Below are 25,092 nucleotides of genomic sequence, written 5' to 3'. Positions count from 1 at the left end.
TTCCACGTGGTTGATTGAATTCTGCAGATACAGGCTGACAGAGGCAGGATGGAGAGGAAGGGGCAGATGTGCCGGGGCAGGCGTGGGGGGGGGCGGCAAGGGAGGGCAACACTTCTGGGTCCAAGTAGAGACCCCAGACTTGGAGCTGTAAGTGAGGGTTTGTGGCTCATGAGCGGAGAGGTGGTATGAGATGCAGGAGGTAGGTCCCAAGGACATCAGGGCAGGCAGCGTGAGGTGCTGACTTCCGAGCTAGTGCACAGACCTGGGAAGTGAAAGGAAGTGGAACGGGCAGGGAAGAACCATAGAGAGGAAAACTGGGGGGGGGTCTTCTGTGGTGCTGGATGGTGGGGTGGAGAGGGGCAGTTGACTCCAGAGTCCCTGGTGGCAGAGGAATGGTCTGTTCCCACTGTTCCCACTGAGGGACTTAAACACATTTATTTCTCCCAGCTCTGGAAGTTGAAAGTTCAAGATCATGGTGTGGGGAAGACTTTAACACATGGATTTCAGGAGGCCTCAGTGTGGTACTGTGGCCATGAGGAAGCTAAGGAAAGGCTCCCAGAACATAGGACTGTCCTGCCAGGAGATGGAGGGAGACCTGGGATGGACCTCTTTCTAGGGTGTTGGCCTTCCCATCCCCTTGTGCTGATGGCTTCTTTCTGTTTTCCCCTGCAGCCTGCAACTGCAACCTCCACGCTAGGCGCTGCAGATTCAACATGGAGCTCTACAAGCTGTCAGGGCGCAAGAGTGGGGGTGTCTGTCTCAACTGTCGCCACAATACTGCAGGCCGCCACTGCCACTACTGCAAGGAGGGCTTCTACCGAGACATGGGCAAGCCCATCACCCACCGGAAGGCTTGCAAAGGTAGGTTGTCTTGGGTCAGGGAGCAGGGATTTTTCAGGGACACTGGGTTCCCTCTCTTCCCCTTCTCCTTTTTAATTTTTTTCTAGATCCCTTACAAAGTGGAGTAGACCAAAGCATCCAGGGGTGTACACACACACACACACACACACACACACACAGTCTCTTTCTCTTGTTTCTCTCTAGGCCTCCCTGGTATTTGGAGGTGTAAGCCAAAACAACAGGGCAATGGAGACACAGCTCAAAGAAGAAAGTAGAAGGTGCAATGCCTTATGAGGGTGCAGGGCAGGGCTCCCAACGCTTCCCCCTTTGCCTCCCTCCTCCTCAGCTTCTCCTCAGCACAGGTGTGCTGCATACCAGAGGAAAGAGAGTCATGTTCACCAGGCTTACCGTTGTTGGGACAAAGGACCCTCTTTTTCCAATCCCTCGCAGACACACTCCTTTGGATGTGTGTGTACTGCCTCCACCCCCATCACACAGAGACACATACTCAGTTGCAGTGAGGTTGGCAGTTTCAGGATCAGGGTCTCAGAAGGAACATTTAATCCATCTGCAAATAGCTTTACTTTTTAGGACAAAAAAATTAAAAGGAGACGGGCAACTATTTTTGTTCACCGAAGCAAGCATTAATGTTTTAACTTTCTGCTGTTTGTTTTTCTCTCACCAACAAAAATGAAGCAAGCAATGGTCAGAGGACTCAGAGGAGCTGATGAAATGCCAGGGAACTGAATGAGGTGGGGTGAAAAGTAGCAACGCCCCCCCCCCCCCCACACACACACCATTAGTTTTTGGGAATTCTTTCTCTGATGTTGGGGACTGGGCCTAGAGCATGTCTGAGCATGTTTACATCTGAGGGCTCCTTTAGGGACCCCGATCCAGGAGGGTGTAAAGCATGGCAGATAGCTTGGGTGAGCAACTACAGTGAATGACCCGTCCTGGATACTTCTCAGTCTCTGAATGAAGGAGAGGTGCTGTCTTCATAAAGGGAAAAACACCAGATGTTGGGACGCCTATGTGAAGAACGACTATAGAACTCCAGGGATCCAATGCAAAATGAAAATACAGGGTTCTTTATGCAAAGATGATGATGAATTTCAAAAAACAATGGCAGACCTTCAACCAGGAGTGTGCCCTTCTGATCATGTCTGCGTGTACAGAGAACACTTCCTTGATAACCAAACTGCAACACAAAACCCACTGGCTTTGCAGACTCTCTCCTCTTGAGAGAGAACTCCTGGACTCCACATGTACAGATGAGTAAGGTCTCTCTCGAGATGTAGACAAGCTCTCATTCCATATCTGTGGCCATTGACTACCTTTGTTGGTTGTCAAGAGAATTTGAGCACAAAGGTGCCAGGGCTATTTCCAAATCAGAGAGACAACAGATTCGGGAGAGAATGCCCAGAGAAACTGAGAATGGGCAGGTGGCCCAGAGTGAGGCCCAAGGAAGTTCTACACTGTCAGGAAGGTGTGAGCAGGCGTGGACTGGAGAGATGGTTTAGAGACTTCAGAAAACAGAGTTGGAACATACACAACTCCTTTGCCTAGATGCAAAGAGTCTGCTGTCTCTTTTTTATAGAAGAGATGGAAGCTAGGATCTTGTAAACAATCGGCTGACACAGATTTATTGGTCATTTGGCCAAGAAGTTTAACCAGGGACAGCCACTTCAGTGGGTAGTGCTGTGCCCTAGAGCAGGAAGGTCCATGTTCATCATGAGGAAAGATGCTGGCTACCTCCTACCCTGCTGGGTTTTCCTACTGGGGCAGAGATACTCATCTTCCTTTGCCAGCTGGGGCTGGGAGTGGGGCAGGTACAGACAGAGGAGGGGGTGTTTCTGTTCTGTAACTTCAAATGCTGTAGCCAACCCAGGTGGCTGTCTTCAGTTGTAGTCCTGTCCCCAGCCTTGGTGGGAACCCAAGAACAACTTGGGGTGGGGAGAAGCTAAGGATGGATCCTGGTCAGGGGGAGACAGCAAAGGGTGTCTGGAAGAAAGGCAGTGTGATTGCGGAGCCCCACACCTTGGTAAGGAAAGAGAGCGCTCCCCGATCCTGCATCATGATTGGCCAGGAAAAGTATAGTCTGAAAAGAGACCCTGCTTCATGATTGGCAAGAAGAGGCTGCTTTCCAACCCAGGGGCAGAAATGTGACAACACTAGCCATCTGATGGATGGAGAAGGAATCCCTTGAGAGTTCTCACTCTCTACCTCCAGCTCTTCCCTTTCCCAGGATCTCCTCCTTAGGGGATGTGGGAACTTTGAATACCTTTGTGGATACTTCTTGCCAAAAATTAGCCTGGTGATCATGGCAGGAAGCAGCTTTAGGATTTAGGAGCAGCTTGCATGCTGGGTGGGGAGATGTGTGCCTCTGAGTCTCCTGGTCAAAACACCCACCTCTCTCTGCCACCATGTGGGACCCTTTTGCCTGTCCTCTAGGGCCATACAGTTTAAGCAGTAGTTCCTTGCATGCAAGCTTGTTGGCCCCCAGTTTTGTCCTCTTTCGGCAGCTTGTTCTCTGGGGAGTCCAGATCTTGTGGGTAACATTCTGTCCCTTGCCCTAGCCTCTGAGAGTGCCCCTGGGGAGCCCCATCCTATGTCCTCACAGGAAGGCTCCACTTCTTTGCTTTACCCTAATTTCACAGAGGAATTGGGACAACTGGCTCTCAACTCCCAAGTTGGCTCACGAATGGCCGTGGGGCCCTCTTTACCCCCTGACTTCTCAGGGCCTGGGAGGGGCCCGGGCAGGGGGCCGAGGCCACCCATACACTGTTGGTGATTGGCTGGCTCAAGACCTTGTTCAGTGTCGAGCAGGGGTGGACCCAGACAAGAACAGCTTGGAGCAAGGGCATTTGATTCCAAACATTACTATGCAGTCTCCCCATTTGGGAAGTTTCATAGCAACAAATTTGTTGGGGTCTTTCTCCCCTCCCCTAGCTTAGGAGCAAACCGGGACTGGCAGGGTTGGTGCATACAAAGGGCTGTAATAAACATGCCCAGGGAACAGGCCGCTGCACTCTCAGCTATTCAGCACGATTTCACAGCGCCGGGCCAGCCTCATTATGGTGTGGGCTGTTGTCCTATACAAAGTCAGATGAGATGAATTTCTCCCCTTTTCTCTGCAGAATGGTTTGTGAATGATACTCGTCCTGGAATCTGTCAAAAGATAGGAGTTTTTGTTTACCATTTGACTTCTTTATGGACTGCGGAGGCACTTTCTTTTTATAGCCTGCAAAGAAGACGTTGCCATTTAACCATCTCAGCCATGCCTCCATTGATAGCAATATTAATTTATCATTTTCCCAAACCATCTGTGATGGATAAAGACATTCCAGGAGGCTCCCGTGAACCGAATTGTGATGAGAATTAAGAAATTAACCACCACATCCAGCTTCCCCATCACAAAGGGCCCCTCGTTCCATCTCACTGAGCAGCAGCCTGTTCTCCCGCTCACTCACTGCCCTGCCCCCTTCCCTTCGGCACTGAATGTGGCTGAAAGAAGGCTGCTAAGAAGGTGCCCGAGCCTTAGGAAGATGCAATCGTTAGCAGGGCAGAAGCCTGAGACAGCGCTCAACGGCTCTGCAGTGCACCCTTGATTTCTTCCTGCAGCTCTGCCAAGGGTTGGGGGAGGGGGAGAAGTGAGCACCCCAGTCCAGCCCACTCTGGTTTCTTGGGGCCACCATGTGGAACTGTCTCCACCATGCCCCCACCGACCCCATCCACAGCTGTTTTTCTTTTGAATTTTGTACTTTCCCTTCCTGGCATCATAAGCATATCTTTCCCAACTTGTCATTCTTGGTTGTGTGTGAGAATTATCTGGGATGTTGCAAAAATGCTGCTTGGGTCCCACCCCAGAGATTCTGGTTTAATCAGTGGGCCCAGATGAGAGGTAGACACCTGGCCTTGGAAAAGCTCCCCACGGCTGAGAACCGCTGAGGTGGGGATTGGGTATAAGAAATAAAGATGGCAGGTTGCTCTTAGTGTAGATTTAGGAAAGTCTCCTGGGGTGGCCTAGGCCCTACAGTTAATTCCTTTGAAGGGAGAGATTACTAATTGATGAATTGAAGTGTTTTAAAGATTCTTTTGGTGAACATTTGGAGGAGGCGCTTAAAATTATTTTCATTTGAAATCTTTCTGGGTGAGGCAGGTGCATCATTTGGGTGTGCATGTGCTTAGATTTAGTCTTCAGTTAGTTGAGTCTCAGAAGTCTTAAGTCCCTCCCACACCCCTCCTCCTGACTCTCTGACCGGTTCCACTCACCCCATAAAAGCCTCAGGAGTATACTCTCCCACTTTCCGGGTACCCCTTGTGACAGGTCCATTTTCTGCCCTAGTAATGCACCTGCCTCACTCCTGAAGAATGGCAGGTAGAATGTGGAATGTCAAAGCTGAAAGGGACTCCATAACCAGAAACCTGAAGATAATTTCATTTCACATGTAAATGACTGAGATTTAAGGTGCTGTGAGATTAGCCCAATGCCCTAATTTGGGTGGTTCAGGGAGAAGAATTTTTACCTGAGGCAAGTAGGTAGGTAGCCAGTGACTGTTCATTGCAGCTCCAGTCTTGAGCACAAAGATCCCTATCCATGGAAGTGGCCTCCTGTTTGCAAGGAGAGGAAGAGGTAGCTCAGATCCAGCAGCCAGCAGAGAAGACTCCAAGAGCTTACCTTAGTGTGACCCTGTTGCAATAGCTTTGCTGTGCTTTCTCGGAGTGGGAATGAGAGTCAAAGCTCCAGCTACAGGTATGGCTCCCTTTCAGCTTTGATATTCCACATTCTACCTGCCATTCTTCAGGAGTCAAAAATCTTCCCTCCCCCTGATTCAGCAGGGGCCATTCTTTAGAGCAGTGTGTTTGTGATTAGGAAGAACCCAGAAATAAGGTAGGGTGATTCTATTCAGACATCTTCAGACAGATGACAAGTGTCCTTGATCCTGTGACACACCTTACCTTGTGTGGTAACACTGTGGGGAAACAGTATTCCGAGCCCTGGAGCAAGCTCCCTGGGAATCTTTCCTAGCTCTACCTTCCTGGGTGTGACTGTCCTTACCCCTCTGGCCTATTCTCACTCCTGGACTCCACAAGGACATTGAAGGGGTCCTCAGTGCTTGAGTAGAAAAGACCCCTGATCTCTGAGTTCCCCAAGTTCATGGTGCTTCTGGGCCTGGCAGTCAGAGTGTTGAGGACATCTGACTTGGGGAAACAGTCTCTAGTATTTTGTCTCACTGGTTCCTTCCTCCAGCTCTTAGATGCTTTCTGCCCCATCTTTGAAGGTGATCCCTGAGTCATGGAAAGGGTAGTAGAGAAATCCCATTCATGGCTGAGGATTTAACAGTTCTAATTCTCAGCACTTAGACCAGATATGAGTCTCTGCAGTTCTCACTACCATCTGCAAAAAAAAAAAAAAAAAAAAAAAAAAAAAATCGTCTCTGCGTCTCTGACCAAAGCTGCCTAACTTATGGGTATAAATATAATTATTTAGGTGGTGATTTGACGGGCATGTCCCATCCATTTAGGCTTGCTGAGCTCTTAGTGTGGAATGTAGCACTCGGTGACTGGCCTCACTCAAAGGGCTCATCCCCTGTTAGATTCTGTGGGCAATTCCCACAGGATTGGGCAGGGAACTAGGGATTTTACCGGTACTATTGTACACTGTCCATAAAGGATTTGCATGCTTCGGGAGCAGAAATGATGAATGGGCCGAGTGGTGGAGTGGGCGGCAGCTGCTTGTGGAGGCTCAGTGCAAAGGTGGGGACAGCTGTATACAGCCAAACACGGGGCTGAAAAGCGCCACTCAAGACTTGACTGCATCTGAGGGCTGTCTGCCTGACCACATTCTGGCACGAAGTCCACCAAAGCTTGGGCTGATTCTCACCATCCTGCTGGACCTGTACTAGGTCAGGTGCTTGGGCTGGATCAAGTTCTAAGGTCCTTCCATTAACCACTCTCAGTCCAAGTGCATGGTGCACACTTGCAGCAACAGTGTTACTCTGGGAACATGCTTAGGACACGGGGGTTTTCCTCCTCAACTGCAGAACAGGTGCAGGGAGACTACAGTTCACTAGATCACAGCGGGTCACATAATCCAGTTTGGAATTATGGGCTGGCTCCCCTCCCCCTGCGCTTCCTGCTGTCAGCACCTTGATCTGAGTGTCAGAGGAAAGGCGAGGCCGTGCAACTGAAAACATTTATTCTTCCTTGCCTTGTTAGCAACTGTTGGGGGTGGGGGGAGAGGAAGGCCTGGCTTGGAGAAGGTTGACACGGACAGCTGAAGCGAAGACTGGGGATTATCTGTTGATATCCACAATCGGCTCCCCACACCCCATTAGACCGGAGAGTGTGGCCTTTGAGCTTGCTGTGACCCAGGATGTGAGGGCATTGGCATTCCCATACCCTGCCTCATTCTTTCCTCCAGATGCACAAGACAGAGGAGAAGGTAGCAGATTGGGCCCTGAGTTACTTTACTGTCTGGTAGTGAGATCATTTGTTCATTGGGTTTGCAAGTGTTTGTTGAGTGCTTGACTGGTCTTTGGAGCTTCCTACTGGTGGCAGGTTGACAACAATGAAAAAATAAAAGAAGCTAATTATGGAATGAGGTGAGTTATGTGGAGGCAATAAACAGCTGGAGGACAAAGTCACCGAGGGGAAGCCCTTGAAGATGGGGCATTTGAGAGGAGACCTAGGATGTGAGGGAAAGTAAAAAGTCAGGAAGCAGCAGAGGGCTTGGCACGTCCCTGAAAAGTGAGACGGGGATCTGTTGTAAAACTGGGAGCCTGCTCACAGGTATTTCTCCAAGAGAAATGAAAACTAAGTCCAAAAAAAAAAATCTTTAGCAGTCTTATTTGTAATTGCCCCAAACAAGAGACAACCTAAGGATATATGCAGGACAGGGCCATCTTGCTGGCATCTGGAGAGGAGCCAGGTCCTGTCACCAAAGCATGGAGGCCAGTGTAAGACCAAGGACAAGAGTGACGAGGGGTGTGCTTGCATTTACAGAAGCTTCTTCTGAAAGACAAGCCATAGTGGAGAGACATTCCATATCCCACCAGGAGTGTGAATCCAGGGTGGAAAGAACCCTCTAAGCTCAACAATGAGAAGGCAAATGATCCAATTAAAAATGGGCAAAATATTTGAACAGACACTTCCTCAAGGGTGGACAGATGGCACATAAATACACGAAACATTAGCTGACGTTGGGGAAATGCAAATGAAAATCACAATGAGATCCCACTCATTGAAAATAAAAAAAAAAATATTAGCCATTTAAAAATTCCAAATGCTTGGCGAGGACAAGGACCTACTAGAGCCATTATACACTGTTGGTGGGAATTCCACATGGCATAGCTGCTCTGGAAACTAGCCCAGCACATCCCTGAAAAGTGAGACCGGGATCTGTTGTAAAACTGGGAGCCTGCTCACAGGTATTTCTCCAAGAGAAATGAAAACTAAGTCCAAAAAAAAAAAATCTGTAGCAGTCTTATTTGTAATTGCCCCAAACTAGAGACAACCTAAGGGTATGTCAGTATCTGCACAGACAAAGTGGACACATGCCCACTCAAGAAGACTGCTCAGCATTAGTGAAAAATGAACTGATTCTCATGCCGCCACAGACAAGCCTCAAATGCATGGCTAAGTGCAAAAGGTTGGGCTCAACAGATGACCTACCTGGCAATCCCATTTGCACGTGTAAATGCTGTATAATTCCAGGGTAAGACATTTTGCAGAAGGTGAAACTAGAAAGGAAGGAGTGGAGGCTGACTGCAGAGGAAGGAATTCCCGAGAGAGCTAGAGGCTTCTGAACCCTGACTGAGGTCGTGATTAGAAGAACCTGCATCTGTGATAGGAATCGGTAGACCCGTACAGCCAAGAAGAGTGAATTTTACTCTGTGCAAATTACAGCACCGTTGGACAAGAATCCTTCCCTAGAGCTGTAGCTTGGGTGTGATCCCCAATGTAGCAAGGTTAGGAGATGTGGAACTTTCTTGTTTTGTTTTTGTTTTTCAAGACAGGGTTTCTCTGTGTAGCCCTGGCCTGGATCTCACTCTAGACCAGGGTGGGCTTGAATTCAGAGATCTGCCTGTTTCGGGTGCTGGGATTAAAGGCCTGTGTCACCAGCCGCCATTGCCTGGCTTGAAGGTGTGGAGCTTTTAGTAGGTGGGACCCTAGGACTGGAGAGCTGGCCCAGTGGCTAAGAGAACTCGCTGCTCTTCCAGAGGGTTAGTTTCCAGCACCTACAGCAGGCAGTTCACAGCTGCCTGCAGTGCCAGGTTCAGGGGATCTGACACCCTTGGGCTTCTGCAGGCACCTGTGTGCATATAATGGACCGTAAACTCATTCGGGCACATGCAAATGCACATAAATAGTTCTTTTAAAAAAGAGGTTAGGCCTAGTAGATGATAATGTCAGCAGGGCCATCATCCTGGGAGAGGCTTGATGACAGTCTCATGTGACTCTTCTCCTGTGACAGTTGTAGGGAGACACCCTAGCCCCGCCCAATAGTCCTGGGACAGGTACCAGGTGGACCGGGACTCGCCCATAAGGGCGTGGTGAAGGAGGGAAGCTTCTTAAAGACTGCACGTGGAAACCCTAGCCCCTCTTTCTGGCCGCGCTTGCTGGGTTCCTGTGACCTCGCTCTGGCCTGCGTTTTGCCCTGGTGCTTTCTTGAATAAAGAGATTTTACCATCACGGATTACAGTTCATCTTTGAGCGCATGCTGCAACCTTTGATCTTCAGACAGTTGAGAGTGAGTCTGGCCCTTAGGGCTGAGGGTACCCAGCTCAGCACTGGGTTCAGATCAGCACTAGCAAACAGGGAAACACAGGGTAGCCCTGGCTTTCTTGCATTTCTCTGGCTCCTATTCTGGCCAGAGAAACAAAAACAAAACAAGAAAGTTCCACATCTCCTAATACGTGAGCTCGTACATGAAGCTGTTCTGCTGCTTTCTTCCTCTCCACCATGCTGTGGTCTAAACAAGTGTTCCCTTATACTGGACACCAAATAGATGGGGCCACCCAATCTTAGACTTACAGTCTTTAAAATAATGAGTTAAATATACTTTTTCTTTTCTTTTCTCTTCATTCTTATTGTGCTTTTTGAAACAAAGTTGGCCTCGAACTCCTGACTTTTCCTGTCACAGCTCCCTCAGTTCTGGGATTAAATGCATGTGCTTTCATGCCCTGCATGCTTTAAAGCAACCAGTTTCAGGGTGTTTTTGTAACAGCAACAGAAAATCGACTAAGAACCTATGACACTGTTCCAGTGTCTTTTTGATCCTGTCTCCTTCACAGCTCTGAAATCATTAAGAGCTACCCTAACCTGCTTTCAGCATTTAATCCCTCTCCCTGGCCCTTCAGGGTCCCTGCCAGCTTGTTCTGCTAGTCCCCTGTCTTGCTTCCACTTCAGGCTCCATCCGTTGCAGAGGCCCAGGCAACCTTGGCTATCTCTTGCGTTTCTTCTCTTGGTTGCTCCACAGCCTCCTTTGGGGAACTTGAGGACTGAGTGTCAGCCACATCCCTTTGTGGCTGACATCTGCCTTTCCCTTATGCAGCCTCTAAGCAGTAGGGGGCAGGGTGTCCATCAGGCCGGACACATAAACAAGAGGTATGGGGACAGAGGAAGCCTTTGGCCCTTGTTTTATCAGAAGACACTGGCCCTGTCTGTTTCCATGAGCCATTCTTCTTCCTGACCTTGAGTCAGGTGGCCCATATCTCCACAGAACCCTTCCTGTCTGTGTTCTTTATGAACCCCATTGAGGTATACAGCCCAGTCTTGTTCCAAGAACAGAAGGATGTCCCCTGTCCTGGTCACATTTCTATTGTTGTAATAAACACTATGAAAAAAGCAACTTGGGGAAGAGTTTATTTCATCTTACAGTTTGCAGTCCTCATGAAGGAGAGTCAGGCAGAAATGCAAGCAGGTCAGGAACCTGGAGGCAGGGACTAAAGTAGAGACCATGGAGAAGTGCTGTCTACTAGCTTACTCTCTGAGGCTTGCTCAGCTTGCTTTTTTATACAACCCAGGAGTACTTGCCCAGGGTTGGCACCAATCACATTGGACTGGACCCTCCCACATCAATAATAAAAATGTCCCAAGGTTTGCCTACAGGCTAACTGATGGAGGCATTTTCTCAATTAAAGTTCCCTCTTCCCAAATGACCCTAGTTTATACTAAGGCTGACAAAAACCAAATCAGCACTGCCCCCTTTCCTAGGAGGGCAGGGGCAGGCAGTCGTTGTGAATGAGCCTTGCAGGCCTTGGAAGCCACATGGCTTCCTGATTGGTTCTACCATCAACCATTGCTGGGGAACCTTGAAAGATCCTCATGTTCTCTGATGGGGCAGGGTCCTGATATTTCAGGTAAGGTGGCTTCCCCGCCTAGCACATTCCTTTATGCTCTGGGAGGCTTCAGAGATGGAAGAATCCCCGCCTCCCCACCTCCTCAGACTGGTGAGATGTGCTACTAGCGCTTGGCTTTCCAGCACTTTCTATTTCAAGGACAAGAGTAAAGGGTACTGCTACCACCACCACCACCACACACACACACACACACACATATTCACAAGTGCAAGCATGTGTGTGAAGGGTGGGATCCCTTCTGGGGAAGGCCGCAGAAGAATCTCTAGCTTGAAATTTGACTTCCTGACTCCAGCTGGTCTCTGATGAGCGTTGACCCCAACTCCATTCCCCATTCAGGCCTTTGCTGGCCATCCTTTCAGAAATGGCTGCCAACATCCTGAGGCTGGTGGGAGATCAAAGTTGGGAGGGATTCTAGGGATCACAGAAGCCCTAGCAGGTGCCCAGCCAGCTTGCTGGAGTCTCAGATCTCCCAGGGATGTGACCTACCATAGAGAAGGTTTCTTTCCCTCAGCAAATGTGGCTGGTGATTTTCCCAGGAAAGCTAGGCCATGAGAAACCCCATGGGCTGATGTAAGGCAGGACAATCTCCCCATAAAGTCTGGAGACTGGCCTGGGAGAGCCCTTAGGAAAGAGGTAGCTTATCTAGGGTAAGGCATGGGAGTGCCAGCTTGGGGTGCCATTTAAAAAAAGTAGTGTGCACCTGCTGACTGAGACAACAGATAGTTAGTCCCTCCCAACTCTGGAGACTGGACATTCAAGGTCAAGGTACCAGCTGGGCAGATTGCTTTTGCGGGCCAGAAGGGAGGGATCTGCTGCAGGCCTTTCTCCCGGGAGTACAGATGGTCACCATTATCCTGTGTGTTCACATGGCCCTTCTTCTGTAGCCGCCTTGTACCTCAGCCCCGTCTTGGGCAAGGACACCAGTCACTGATTAGTACCTACTCCAATGACCTATTTTTACCCAAGTACCTCTAAAGAATTCATATTCATCTCATGCACTTGGGAGTAGGACTTCAGGGTGTGCATGCTGAAGGTTTGGCATGTGAGCCAGTCCTTAACAGGAGGCCAATGCAATGAGTCTCCATGGCTTCTGGAGGCCTAGGGGGTAGCCAGATGGTATCTGGATTGAGGACCGAGTCTGTGTCTGTTCTGTCTCCCACTTTCAAAGGGACTAATGCTGAGCTTCACCTTTCCTACAAGCCCGAGTTCTAGATTGCTGCCTCTTGCGGGTTCCATTTGATCTCAGTCCCTGGAGCCAGGGCGCTCAGGAGAAGTAGCCAGATTTCCCATAGGAGACCCAGGAGGTTTCCAGCTGGCCCTGTGAGCTGCTGGAAGGGCCTGACCTCTGCGTATGCTCACCCAGTAGAAGGGAAGGGTCAAGCTTGGGTGTGGGAAGCCTGTGGTCAGCACCACCCACTATACCAGAGTTCTAGAAGTCCCTTCCATTGACAAGGTTCAGGCACAGTACTAGTGACTGCCTGAGCATGGCACCCTGCAACACAAGCCCCTCCCCCGCCCTGGCCCAGGTCACAGTGATAAACAGCAGCCATAGGGTTAGAGTCTACACTCTGGATCCATGAGACAAAAACCTTTAGTGGAGTGTAGATCTTTGTCCTTACTGAGAAGTCACCTGCAATCCAGGGAGAAGGGGGTACACTACTTCAGTGACAGGGCCAGGTCAGGCCTGGATCCTCTGTCATCTGTCTGAAACCACTTGGGTCTCTTGAGCAGTCTGTCCCTGTCTGGTGACCCAGTGCAAACACAGGCAGGGTTCCCTGAAGCCAGCCACATTCGTGGGAAACCTGATCCTGCCATGTTCTCAGGGACCCGCACTTCCTTCTGGCCTCACATTCTCTCTTCATGGAAAAACCTCTGGTAGCCTATTTCCCATGAGCAGGTGCTGCCTGCCCCATGCAGACTGGCGACCTGTATGAAAGGGGTTGACTTCCCTCCAAAAACCATGGCTGGCTTCCAGGGAAATGGAAGTCACCAGGAGGGCTTCCTGTGACAGAGGGTGTTCCAGCCTGGGCCCTGTTCTCAGAAGAATTAGGGAAGCTCTCTGGCCATCACCTCATTGGAGCCCTTACAGAGTAAAGGCCCCTCATTGGAGCCCCTATAAAGTAAAACCCCCCTCCCCTTGCCTCATTCCCCATGTAACCATCCTGCTGTGAGCTGGTCACTGTGTGGCTGTATATGTGAATCTCTGTATGTATGTATGTACCCATGTGTCTTTCTGTGTGTTTACAGGCTAAGGGACTACAGCAGGAGCCTCTGACTTTCTCTTCCTAAGGCTGGGTCCTGAGGCTTCCCTGGCTCTCACTTTCTTTGATAAAGTCTGTTGGAATTCTGCTTTTCCCACTTATATTATCCAGGGTTCTCTAGAGGAACAGAACTTATAGAATGAATACACACACACACACACACACACACACACACACACACACACACACTCATACATACATACATACATACATACATACATACATACATACATACATACAGGATTTGTTAGATTGGCTATCAGGCTGTGGTCCAGCTAGTCTAACAATAGCTGTACGGTCTGCCAAGGGAAGGTCCAAGAATCCAGTATTTGTTCATTCCACAAGGCTGGATGTCTCAGCTGATCTCCAGCATACTCCAGATCCTGAAGAAGTAGTTTCTAATGCCAGTGAAGGAATGGACTGACCAGTGAGAGTGGGGGCAAGCAGGCAATGAGAGAGCTACCTTTCTTCTTCTGTGTCCTTTACATAAGCTGCCAGCAGAAGGTGTGGCCCAGATTAAAGGCAGATCTTCCCACCTCAAACAACTGGATTAGAAGTGGGTCTTCCCACTTTAAATGATTTAATTAAGAAAAAAAAGAATCCCTCACAGATATGCCCAGCCACCTGGATTTTAATCCCTGATGTAGTCAAGTTGACAACCAAGAACAGCCATCCCACCACTATAGAGGACCTTACCACGGAACACAGCCCTTTGTTGGCTTTTCTTATCACACCTAAAACCCACCCTTCTTTGCTCAGAGGGTATAATTTAGGCCATCCCACTTCCCATGTCTATGGGGAAAGGCCTTACTCTGGGGCCATTTGCCTGGGAATTGGGAATGAGTGCTGGGTGAGGCTCCATCCAGGGGCATTTGGCTGCAAGTAACAGCAAACCTGCCTCACAGTGGTTGAAACAGGCCAGAGCTTATTTCTCCATGGAAGAAACAAAGGGTGTCCTGAGAGAGTGGGGGGTATTCCCTCTCCTCAGGTTTGCAAGTCCTTTCCATGTCTCATTTCTATTGCGACTCCTCACCAGCCTCTTCCCTTGTAATACTGTTTTCACAGGGTTGTTGTGGGGACCGAGATGTCATGTAAGGGAATGTAGGTTGCTGATGTCTCTGTAGGAGTCTTGGTGGGTATACTTCTGCTGTCAGATGCTCTGTTGGTGGCGTGATGCAGCCTGGTGATGGTCACAGTGGCCTGGATGTGACCCTTTAGTGTCTTTCGTGCATAGATAATGACTTGGTGTGGAAGTGTACTACATACTGCTGCCCCAGTTAGACCAGATGCATGGTTTTGCTTCCTATAGAATCTTGGGAGAAAGATTTGGAAACCCAGCAGCATGCATTAGCTTACATCTCATCTAAGGGTGAACCTTTAGGATGAGCTGACCATACAAAATACTTGCTAACAACGGTCCTCCTTCGCTGCAGCAGAATTCTGGTCCCCGCCCTTCCCAGCAGTGGGCCAGCCAAGGCAGCTGAGGTCACCAGCTTTGCAGGACTTAATGCATAGTCTTCAGTGTTCCTCCACCCAGAGCTTGTCTTGGGTCAGCTCCTGCCAAACTAAAGACACTCTGGCCCAGTGCTGGTGCCTAGGTGTGACGTGGCTTGGAATCTTCAGTGATCCAAGTAACCTTTTGTGACCTTCTAAGGATCCAGGAGTTACTGACACACAGTGGAATTCCATTGGCACCCAAAGTATGAATTGAAGGATTGCCAATGGGCTTCCAGAGCAGGCCAAGAGAGGTCAGCTGGCACAAGAACCTGGTGTCCCCATATGTCTATGCCCAAGCCCACATCTGTGTCTCATGACTGTGAGATCCTGTACTGTGGCCCTCTACTTTCACATGGCCAATCGTGCACCGTATCACTCACCGTTCCTACTGCAGGGAAAGGTTGAACCATCTCTTCACTGTTATTCCTTCCCACAGACTTGAATTTAGGGTACACTGATGAAGACAACGTCTCACCAGAGACACTGTCCTAACTACAGTGGTTACTTTCATTCTGGTAGTGACAGAAAGCAGCTCCAGGGGAGACAGGTTAAGTTTGGCTCACAATCTCAGAGGCAAAGGTGACCACTCTGTGCATGGTATGCTTGAACTCAAGGCAGCTTCTATATGTGGAATGAGCCAGGAAGAGGAGAGAACTGGAATCAGGAGCAGATATAGCCATCAAAGGCCCACCCCTAGTGACCTACTTTCACCATCCACAGCCTTCAAAATCGCACCACAAGCCACATAACAAATAATTAAAATGTGGGAGAGCTATGAGGGGAATTTCAGAGTCAAATCTAAGAAAGGGGCAAGGTGGGAATGATCCCAGTGCTTCTCAGAGATGCTGTGTCATAGGAGCCAGCAAGCAGCCGGCCCTGCAGACCTTCTATCCTCTATCCTGTGGGGCCCAGGGCTTTCTCACCCTAGTGCTTCCAGAAGTTCTTGTGTGTCCTGACATCACTAGCACAAGGTATGCTCACATTGTTCTCCTTTGTGATTGCTGTGGACAGGCTGGCTCTAATCTCCCAGATGCTCCTCACTGCACTCCCAAGCTGGAGGCCTACGGGAGAGGCTGCCTTTTCAGGGCCCACTGAGGAGAGAATTTTACTTTAGCTCTTTTGGAATCTCAGTTCTCATTTATTTTCCTGGATATTTTTGTCCCCTTTGGGGACAGAAACACAGCAGCATGTGGCATGAATTGAAATGGCTGCAGATACGTTACTGGTGCACACTGCCCTCCTGGGCTTCCTGCAGCGGGAACAGGCACAGCATGGCCTCCTTTTTACTCCATCCCTTTACCAGTGAGGACACTGCTCAGGCACAGGTGGGCAGAACTTAGCAAGAAGCCTTGGCAGCCTCTGCCTTTGGGGGTGGGGGTGAATGTTGCTTAGAGCCTCATGACGGTGGCAGAGATCTCCCCCAAAGTTCTGGCTGCATCACTGCAGGAACACAGTGAGGAAGTTTCTGAATGCAGTTGGAATTGGGGGGGGGGGGTTTACAAAGTTCACACAATGGCCTCTGACCTGAAAATCATTGGCCTTGTTTCACTTTCAGCTTGACTGTTCCATTCCTGGGAGGCCCCTAGGTGGTTCACCAGTTCACTAGTTACCCATTTAGTTGGGGTTTTATGGTAAAGTGTTACTGTGACCCAGAAGTCTGGGTTCTGGGCATCTGGCCGCTGAGCAAGTGGGGGTAGCATCTTAGGTGCCTCCTTCTTGTGCCTCCCTCTGACCAGCATCCCTGAACTTCATCCGCTCGAGACCCTACTCCACCCAGGGAATCCACAGAGAAACCTGGGGGAGAAGCCAGTACTTCTACACTCCAGTGTCCCTCACCTCCATCCCTTGACATCATATTTGAGTATCAGCCCTCCTCCTGGACTTTGAAGGTGCTCCTGGTTCCCTTCTCCTGTTCCTCAAGTAAATCTTTGAAGTAGGCCCATTTGGATTTTGTTTCCCCTGACCCTTCTCTTTTGTGTTCTTCACAGCCTGTGATTGCCACCCTGTGGGTGCTGCTGGCAAGACCTGCAATCAAACCACTGGCCAGTGTCCCTGCAAGGACGGCGTGACAGGCATCACCTGCAACCGCTGTGCCAAAGGCTACCAGCAGAGCCGCTCCCCCATAGCCCCCTGCATCAGTATGTGTATTTCCTCCTCCCCTCTGCTTGGGTGGGGGGACCCTGTGGGGGCTGGTTGCTGATATCTGTGGGTTTAGCTATCACCAATGGGCATGTCTTTATTCACCTGTGCTCAGTGAGATCCTGTGAGAGACTCTAGGCCTGGGAATTCCTTCAGAAGTGGCTGTGTGCCTTAGAGCCAGCCTGTCCATAGCCCTCAGTACTGACAAACACTGAGTCACCTGCTCTAGGGGGCAGCGAGACCAACATGAGTCCCATTCTTCCATTGTACTTGGACCTCAGACCCTGTGGGGGATAGAGGCCTGCCACAGGTGCAGATTCAGAGAGAGCAGACCAAAAGCCTTGGGCCTTTGAGAAAAGTTACTCAGGCTCTTGTTTGTGGCCCTGTGGTCCCTGTGAAGGATTAATAGAGAGCTGGAGTCGGGGGTCTCAGAGAGGCATTCCGTGGACAGGGTGGGTCATCCTGGCCTCGGCTCTCAAGGGTCTCTGCATTGCACAACTTGTAGGTCATGCTGCTGTGACCATGGGCAGAATGGGCTCTGGCTGGCAACTGAAGCTTAACCTGGAGAGGCCCAGCCTCCTCCTGGTTATTCCTGGGCTAGGGCTGACCATGCCAAGAAGGGATGCCTGGCGCAGAGGAGCAGGAGAGTCTCAGCAAACAGGCCAGAGCCCAGGGAACCAAGTGGACTCTAGAGAGTGGGCTTGGCGAGCTCCGCCCAGGGAGCTGGCTGCTGCCTGCTTTTGAATGGCACAGTGCCTCGAACCTTTTTAATGATTTAAACAAAAATCAAAGTAGGGATACTCTTTCAAGACACAATAAAAACCATGCAAAGTCACCGGGCATGGTGGTGTGAGCTTGTAATCCCAGTACTTGGGGGACAGAGGCGAGAAGAGTGCAGGTTTGAGGCTAGGCTGGGCTACATAGTGAGACCGTGTTTTTAAAAAGAGAAAAAGGAAATGAAAAAGACATGAAACAGCATAGCTGCAGCAGATATATCCTACAGAGCCTGAAATACTACTGCTTGGCCCCTTTCAGATGTCAGTCAGTCTGACTGCTGAGGTTCTCAGAGACCCCAGTGGGCTCCCAGGTCTGGTTAGCGATGGGGATTCAGAATAGCCCGAGAGTCTTGGAGCCGGTGCCTGGAGTCTCTTTATGCCAGGAGCCACCCACCAAGTCCTAGAGTTGTTCCTCACAGAAGTTATTGTCAACATCCCACCGCAAGCAGGTGGGAGCCTTCCACAGTCCACATGTCACTTACATGTTCTAACCTGCCCCACTACACGTGGCCTTTGCTTCCAGAACAAGTCAGTTCTGTTGGTTCCAATGACAATTTTGACCAGTCCATGAATCAAGAGTTTCTGCCAGGGTGTCCCTGCAGGTCCACTAACAGCAGATGACCTAGTACTAGCCCAAGGGACTAGATTGAGGTGTCCTTCCAGGGTACAGGAGATGGAAAGGGTGCTTAGGCTGGCTGTCACTCAGTGGAAGGGAACATGCCTTGTATGCCCCAGGCCTTGGGTTCACCCCTAGCATTCAAAGGAAGGGATGGAAAGAAATCCTTCCCATGATGGCATCTAAGCACCACTCTCATGGTCCATAGAAACTGCACATCCCAAAGCTATGAGAGGAACAATTTTAGAAAGCCAAGTATATCTGGGCCTCTGGAAACGTATTTTGCCACTGCATAGTCACTTTTTTTTTTAAGAGGGAGAGGAGTTGTCAGGTTACACAGAATGACAATAACTAATATTTCAAGTGCCCTTCCCACATGCTGTATACTTTCTGACTTGCTTTTGAAGGGGGAGGGCTCAAGCCCAGGGAACCACAGGCCTTGTGTGTACATCCCTGTTTTAGACACTGAGTTTGGGTGGCCAATATGCCCCGTGGCCATTGGTGTGAACCCCCCCCCCCTTTGTAGACCTGCAGCATTAGACTGGGCCATTTGGACATTGTTTCCAAAGAGTTTTTGCTGGGACCAACCTAGCTTTGCAGGACTAAGAAAGGGCCTGGCTTCCGTCCAGCTTCCTAATGAGCTGCTGTGACCAGACACCAAAGAGATGTGTGAATAAAGTCACTGAGAGTAAATCTGCCCGTGGGCTGTGGGCCGTGTCTGCCGTCTTTACCTCCGAAAGGCACAAAGCATGGTTCCTCTAGGAGACACAGACAGGTCTTAGGTGAAGCCTCGGGTTTGAGGTGTCTAGAATGTGAGGTCAGAGGAAAGTCTTACCGCGGAGTTAGATGGTGGCTACAGACAGACAGATCAGAGGTTGCTGACCCGAAGTTGTGTGCTCCTTCTAGCCCAGTGGTTCTCAACCTTCCTAATGCTGTGGCCCTTTAATGCAGTTCCTCGTGTTGTGGTGACCTCAAGCGTAAAATTATTTCATTGCTACTTCAGAACTGTAATTTTGCTACTGTTACGAATCATAATGTAGATATCCGATATGCAGGGTATCTGATATGCAAACCCGGTGAAAGGGTTGTTCATTCCTCAAAGGGGTTGAGACCCACAGGTTAAGAACCACTGTCCTAGAGGGACTTTTCGCTCCATGGTTTGGTCTTGCCTAGAAAGAGGAAGGTCAGACTTTTGACAGCTAGTGGCTGAATCAATGAAGTTGACTGGCTGAACTTCTTCACCTGTGGGAGCACAGGGATGGATCCAGGAAGTAGAGGGCGAAGCTGTTACTCCAGGTAGAAGGGGACACTCAACACAAAGGCCACACCTTTATGAGCCCTGCCTCCTGCAGTCAACATCCCAGTCTACCAGCTAATAGAAGGCCTTAGCCAATGTGAGGGGAGCCTAGGAGAACGAGAGCCAGGCTGCAGATGCGTCTGTGAGAGGTGCCCCCAAGGGCAGGTTCCCTGCCCCCCACACACCATCACTGCTTCTAGTTCCTTCCTCCCACCTGTGAGTTAACATTGTAGATGGGCAAGGCCCAGGTAGTCATATCATGATGAACAGGAAGGAGAGGAGTAGGAGTGAGCTGGGCATGTATGTCAGGTCCTGGGTACAGCATCAGCCCCGTGGACTGCCAGCCCCTCCTTAGCAGATGGGATTCATGATTTCCCTTCCCAGTGAAGACAGGGGAAGACACTCATGTGGCTAGGACCCCTGGGACCCTGCTGCCAGCTCCCTTTCTCTCCCTGACTTTTTGTTCCTTTCAGTTGAGCTATAGAGTGGGCATGGGGGAAGGAGGCTAGAAGGTTGGGAGGGGTCTGTGCTGAAACCCTTTTCTTTCCAAGAACAAAACTAATGTCTTTTTTTTTTTTTAACCTTGCCTTTCCTCCTCTCTTTTCTGAACCTCATGAAGAGATTCCTGTAGCGCCGCCCACCACCGCAGCCAGCAGTGTGGAGGAACCGGAAGGTGAGACATCCCTTATAGATTTTTGGTTGTTATATTGACTGTGTGGTAGGACATGAGTGGGGAGATGGGGTGGGGACTAGAGGCTCAGACCCTTCTGTGCCCCACCCCTGTCACCTGGGCTCTGGGTTTTGTGTGAGCGGTCCCCTCAGCTGCTCGGAAGAAGGAGCTGCTGGACACTTTGTCATAACTTCCTCCTAAGAATAAAGTTAGAGGATGTTTTACCAGAGCCAAGGGCCAAGAACCCTGAAAGTGGAACAATCTTCCTTCTGACCCTTGGAGGCTAAGAAGTTGCCAGAACCTCAGAAATACTGGGGCCAAGGATTCCTCTCCTTCCTTGGGGTTGCAGGGGCCCAGCCAGAGACTGAGAGGAAGGAGTACCTGGGCACAGGTTCATGGTCACAATTCAGGAGCTCTGCCATCCAAGATGGGAAGATAATCCCATTTTCACATCCACCTGTTACCTGAAGATGCAGCCTTTCCTTCATGACAAAGGCAGGTCCGTACCACAGCTGCCCGCAGTGTCTGTCACATGCTCACCATAGCAACCATAGCTGTGTTCACATTACAGACTTGATGCAGATGCCACGAGACACCATGTGTGTCCCTGGCTGCTTACACGAGTTCCCAGTCCCACAGCCAGATGCTTGCTCATCTGCTGTCATTGAGGAAGCACATATATAACATGGCTGCACCATCAACTCGGGAGAGATCAGACAACTGGACTTCAATAGTATTTTCCTAGGTACAGATAGATGCTCCTAGCCTTAGGATGGCGTGACTTCCTGATAAGATTATTGTAAGTGAAAAATACTGTAAAATGCAGTCAATATGATGCCCCACCCTCAGCAGAGCATCCTCAACCAGCTGAGCAATGAACAAAGGGTGAGTGTTGTACCGGTCTCAGGGTGGGTGGGTACAGCTCCCCGATGCTGCCCAGCATCACAAGAGAAAGAAAGCTCTACCCCATGTGGTCAGCCCAAGGAAGACACAAATTGAAAGCATGGCTTTTACTCAAGAATGCTGTTTTCACACTGTAGTAAATCTAGACTATTTTAGTGTCAAAAAACCCCTACTATAAGAAAGGGCTTCTTGGTACGGGAGGGGTTTCACATCCTAGGTTTGGGTACACAGGGAGCTTAGAGCCCCACAGGATGCTGTGCCTTGTGAGGTCTGTACAGGGCCACACCCGGAGACCCTGGTCCTGGGGTAGGAGTGGTGTGAGTGGCAGATTGACAGGAGGGCTCCTAGTATTCTGGGAACTTTGCTTTTTTAGGTGGCTCTGTAGGGAGCTGTGAGCTTACACACTCAGGTTCACCTGAACCCCCTGGCAGGGGAAGGGTAATGACAGAGGCTGGGGACTCCTATCACAGGGTGCCTGGGTGCCAGCTGCCACAGTGGAATCTCCATTGTCCCAACAGAGGCCAGGTTCAGAGGACAGAAGCTGCTTATTTTCTAAACTGGTGTTTTAAAATTAAAGGCTGTTCTTCCTAGCTTCTTGAGAGGCTAACACAGGAAGATCACTTGTGTTCACAAGTTTGAGGCCAAGATGGGTAACACAGTGAGAACCTGTCTCATGAAAACCACAAACACAAACCAAAAAAAACAAAAACAAAAACAAAAAAAAACTGTTCTCTCTTGCTGAGGACACAGATATTTTTTTAAAACACAGTTTTGTTGTTGTTTTTAAAATTAAAAATTAAGTCAGAGGCTGAGGGTGTAGTTCAGTTGAGCACAAGCTCAGCATGGAGGTTTAATCTCTACCATCAATTAATTAATTAAAACAAAAATTAGGGGACAGTAGTTTTGAAGTAAGAAGATGTTAAAGTGGAACTTGGACAATTTTTTATGTGTCCGTGTGTGTGTGTCCGTGTGTGTGTGTGTGTGTGTGTGTGTGTGTGTGTGTGTGTCTGTGTGTCTGTGTGTCTGTGTGTGTCTGTGTGTCTGTGTGTGTCTGTGTGTCTGTGTGTGTGTCCGTGTGTGTGTGTGTGTGTGTCCGTGTGTGTGTGTGTGTGTCCGTGTGTGTCCGTGTGTGTGTGTGTGTGTGTGTGTGTGCTATTACATGCCTAAGGCCCAAAGTTGGCCACGGGCATCTTTCTCAATTGCTCTCCACTTTATTTATTGAGGCAGGGTCTCTTGCTACACTCTGTCCTTTCCACTTCTGGCTAGTCTATTAAGCCACCTTGGCTGAGCATCCCCCATCTCTATCTTCTGAGGGCTGACATGACAGGCAGCTGCCATGCTTGCCCAGCTTATACATGGTTCTGGGTTTCTAAACTCTTAAGGGCGTTTGTTACCTGTCGAGCCATTTCCTCAGCTCCAGAATTTCAATCTTTTCTTCCTTCTTTTCTTCCTTCTTTTCTTCCTTCTTTCCTTCTTTTCTCCCTCCATCCCTCCCTTCCCCCCTCTTTCTCTTTCTCTCTTTTTAAGATTTGTGTCTGTGTGTGGGTATGTGCAGACGCCCCCTGAGTCCAGAACAGGGTGTTAGACCCTTTGGGATTGGTTGCGAACTGCCTGATGTGGGTACTAGGCATTGAACTTGGGTCCTCTGGAAGGGCAGAAAACACTTTTAACCTCCGAAGCATTTATTTCTTAAGCCCCCAGACTTGATTGTTGATACTTGGTGGTCATGTGACTAGTCAAAGGTGACAGTGATACACCTGTATAGACAGACTCACCTGGATGGCTTTTGGGCTGCCCAGGGCTGTACAGGGGTAGGATACACAGGTTGCCCTAGGACAAGATAGACTTCAATGGTCTGTCTGTCTCCTGGAGGTTTTTGCAGACCTTGCAACTTGACTTTGTGTTCCTTGTAGTTATTTTTGGCTTTTTACCTTCTGATAGAAATGGGCAATTGAAGGGATGAAGGGGGTAGAGGCACTGCTGACATGTCTGCACAGACTCCAAGAAGCCCATGTGAAGCATCGGATGGTTCTCAGCTTTAATGGACAAGTCTAAAATAGCTGCTGTGCTGGGGAACCAAGCCTGAGGCTATGGGAATGCTCCACTTGGCTCCAGCCTCCTCTGAGCCACACCCACTCCTAAACTCTGGTAGTAGTTTGAGCAGTCTTTGGTTAGCTAATTACCTTTTCTTACTCCTCTTGATTCTGTGACTGTGGTTTCTTCATTTAGAACCTTAGTGAATATGACTGAAAGTGAACCATTCCAGGGCTTTGCTCAAAGAGGGAGTGGGAAATCAGGTTTGGAGCTTGGAGCAGTGCCTGGGGCTTCAGCCCAATCTTTGCAGCCTGCCTTGGTGAGCTCTGCAAAGCGGGAGCCATAGCTGAGGCTCTGGGGCTGGCCTTTGGGATGTCCTATCACAGAGAGCCTGGCTGAGACATTGAGCTGGAGACTGGGAGGCACCCGGGAAGTGGGTCCTGGCGCTTCCAAACTGCACACTCCCACAGTGAGTGAGGACCCTTGAGTGAGGTCACCTGTGGAAACTGCTGCATTCACATACTAGAGGGGAATTAATAAGCCATGGATTTATTTACTAAGCCAGGAGTCGAGACTTCACCCTGAACACAAGCCCTTGAAGAGCCAGTTTCCTTGGAGAATGTTCTTTTCTGCTCTCATGCTGGGAGGGTGGCAAGGACTAAGAGGTCTGCAGCAGAGAAGGCCAGGGAGAGAGGAAGCCCCCACTCAAAAAGGGTATTATGACCAAGGCTGCCTGGGACACATCTAGTGACTGGGTAGGGGGACCACCACTCCTGTGGCTTCAAAAGAAACACCTGCCCCGTGGCAGCTCTAGGCAGCTCTTGATCTGCAGTGGTTTGCTTTTATGGACACTTGAGTGAGTGAGAGGAGCTCAGGTTTGGCTGGCTCTGAGGGTATTGCTGCTGCCACAGCTTCTCCCCTCTACTTGAAACAGTAAGAGGTGGAGCCTGGTGCTCTTACCCTGGTGTCCCTGGGCAGGAAGGACCCTTTGCTCCTACTAGAGCTTCCGCCTCTGCAGAAATACCCGCTCACTCCTCTCCTCCCCTGACAATCAGTTTCACCTGTAATCCTTCCTGAGGCACGTGGGCCATGATGGTAGACATGCCTCAGCTTGGCTCACTCGCAACCTTGGCTCATTTGCAGCGTGCATCGCTTTCTTTGGAGGACCATCCTACCTGCAGCTAGCTTCAGAACACCCCATGTAAATTCCTTGAGGGTTGAGTAGGAAAGAGACACACAGGCTGCATCAAGAGCCCTGTGGCAAGGACTAAGAGCCCACCCCACCTGACCTGGGATACGGACTTCCCTCCAGAGCCGGCAAAACCCAAAACAGGGAAGGGTAGCCTTTGCTGGTTCCCCTCATTTCCAAGGCTCTTCTTCCTTGTGGATACTAGATCTGGGTTAAGGTCCAGGAGTGAGCAGCAAGCCACCTTCTAGGTTCTCCACCTCTCAACAGTGGTCTTGGGTTCTTCCCCAGCCTTGCCTTTTTCATAGCTGTCACCCCATATAGAGTCTTTGGTGGGCTTTTTACTACTGCCTCAGTGGCCCTGGGGTGGAGCAGCAGTGTCTTTCTAGGGTGCTATGTAGCCTTTCAGGAGAGCCCAGAGAGAAGACTTTACAGCTGGTGTGTTGGGGATGCTACCTTCAATGCCAACAGGTATGCATGGGGGTGGGAGTGGGGGCAGGGTAGGGAGT

General features: G+C 49.8%; 1 protein-coding gene across 1 annotated transcript in view; it reads left to right on the top strand.

Annotated features, from left to right (window-relative positions):
* Ntn1 (netrin 1) overlaps window positions 1–25,092 on the top strand; it is a 172,500-nt gene that overhangs the window by 109,601 nt on the left and 37,807 nt on the right. The window contains exons 2-4 of the mRNA XM_035447480.1: window positions 673–861; window positions 16,951–17,100; window positions 20,410–20,463. Coding sequence (XP_035303371.1) covers window positions 673–861; window positions 16,951–17,100; window positions 20,410–20,463 — 393 coding nt within the window. The remainder of the gene's footprint in view (window positions 1–672; window positions 862–16,950; window positions 17,101–20,409; window positions 20,464–25,092) is intronic.

Source organism: Cricetulus griseus, chromosome 7 (genome assembly GCF_003668045.3).
Source record: "Cricetulus griseus strain 17A/GY chromosome 7, alternate assembly CriGri-PICRH-1.0, whole genome shotgun sequence".
Lineage (NCBI taxonomy): Eukaryota > Metazoa > Chordata > Mammalia > Rodentia > Cricetidae > Cricetulus > Cricetulus griseus.
This window is presented reverse-complemented; position numbering and strand designations above follow the sequence as displayed.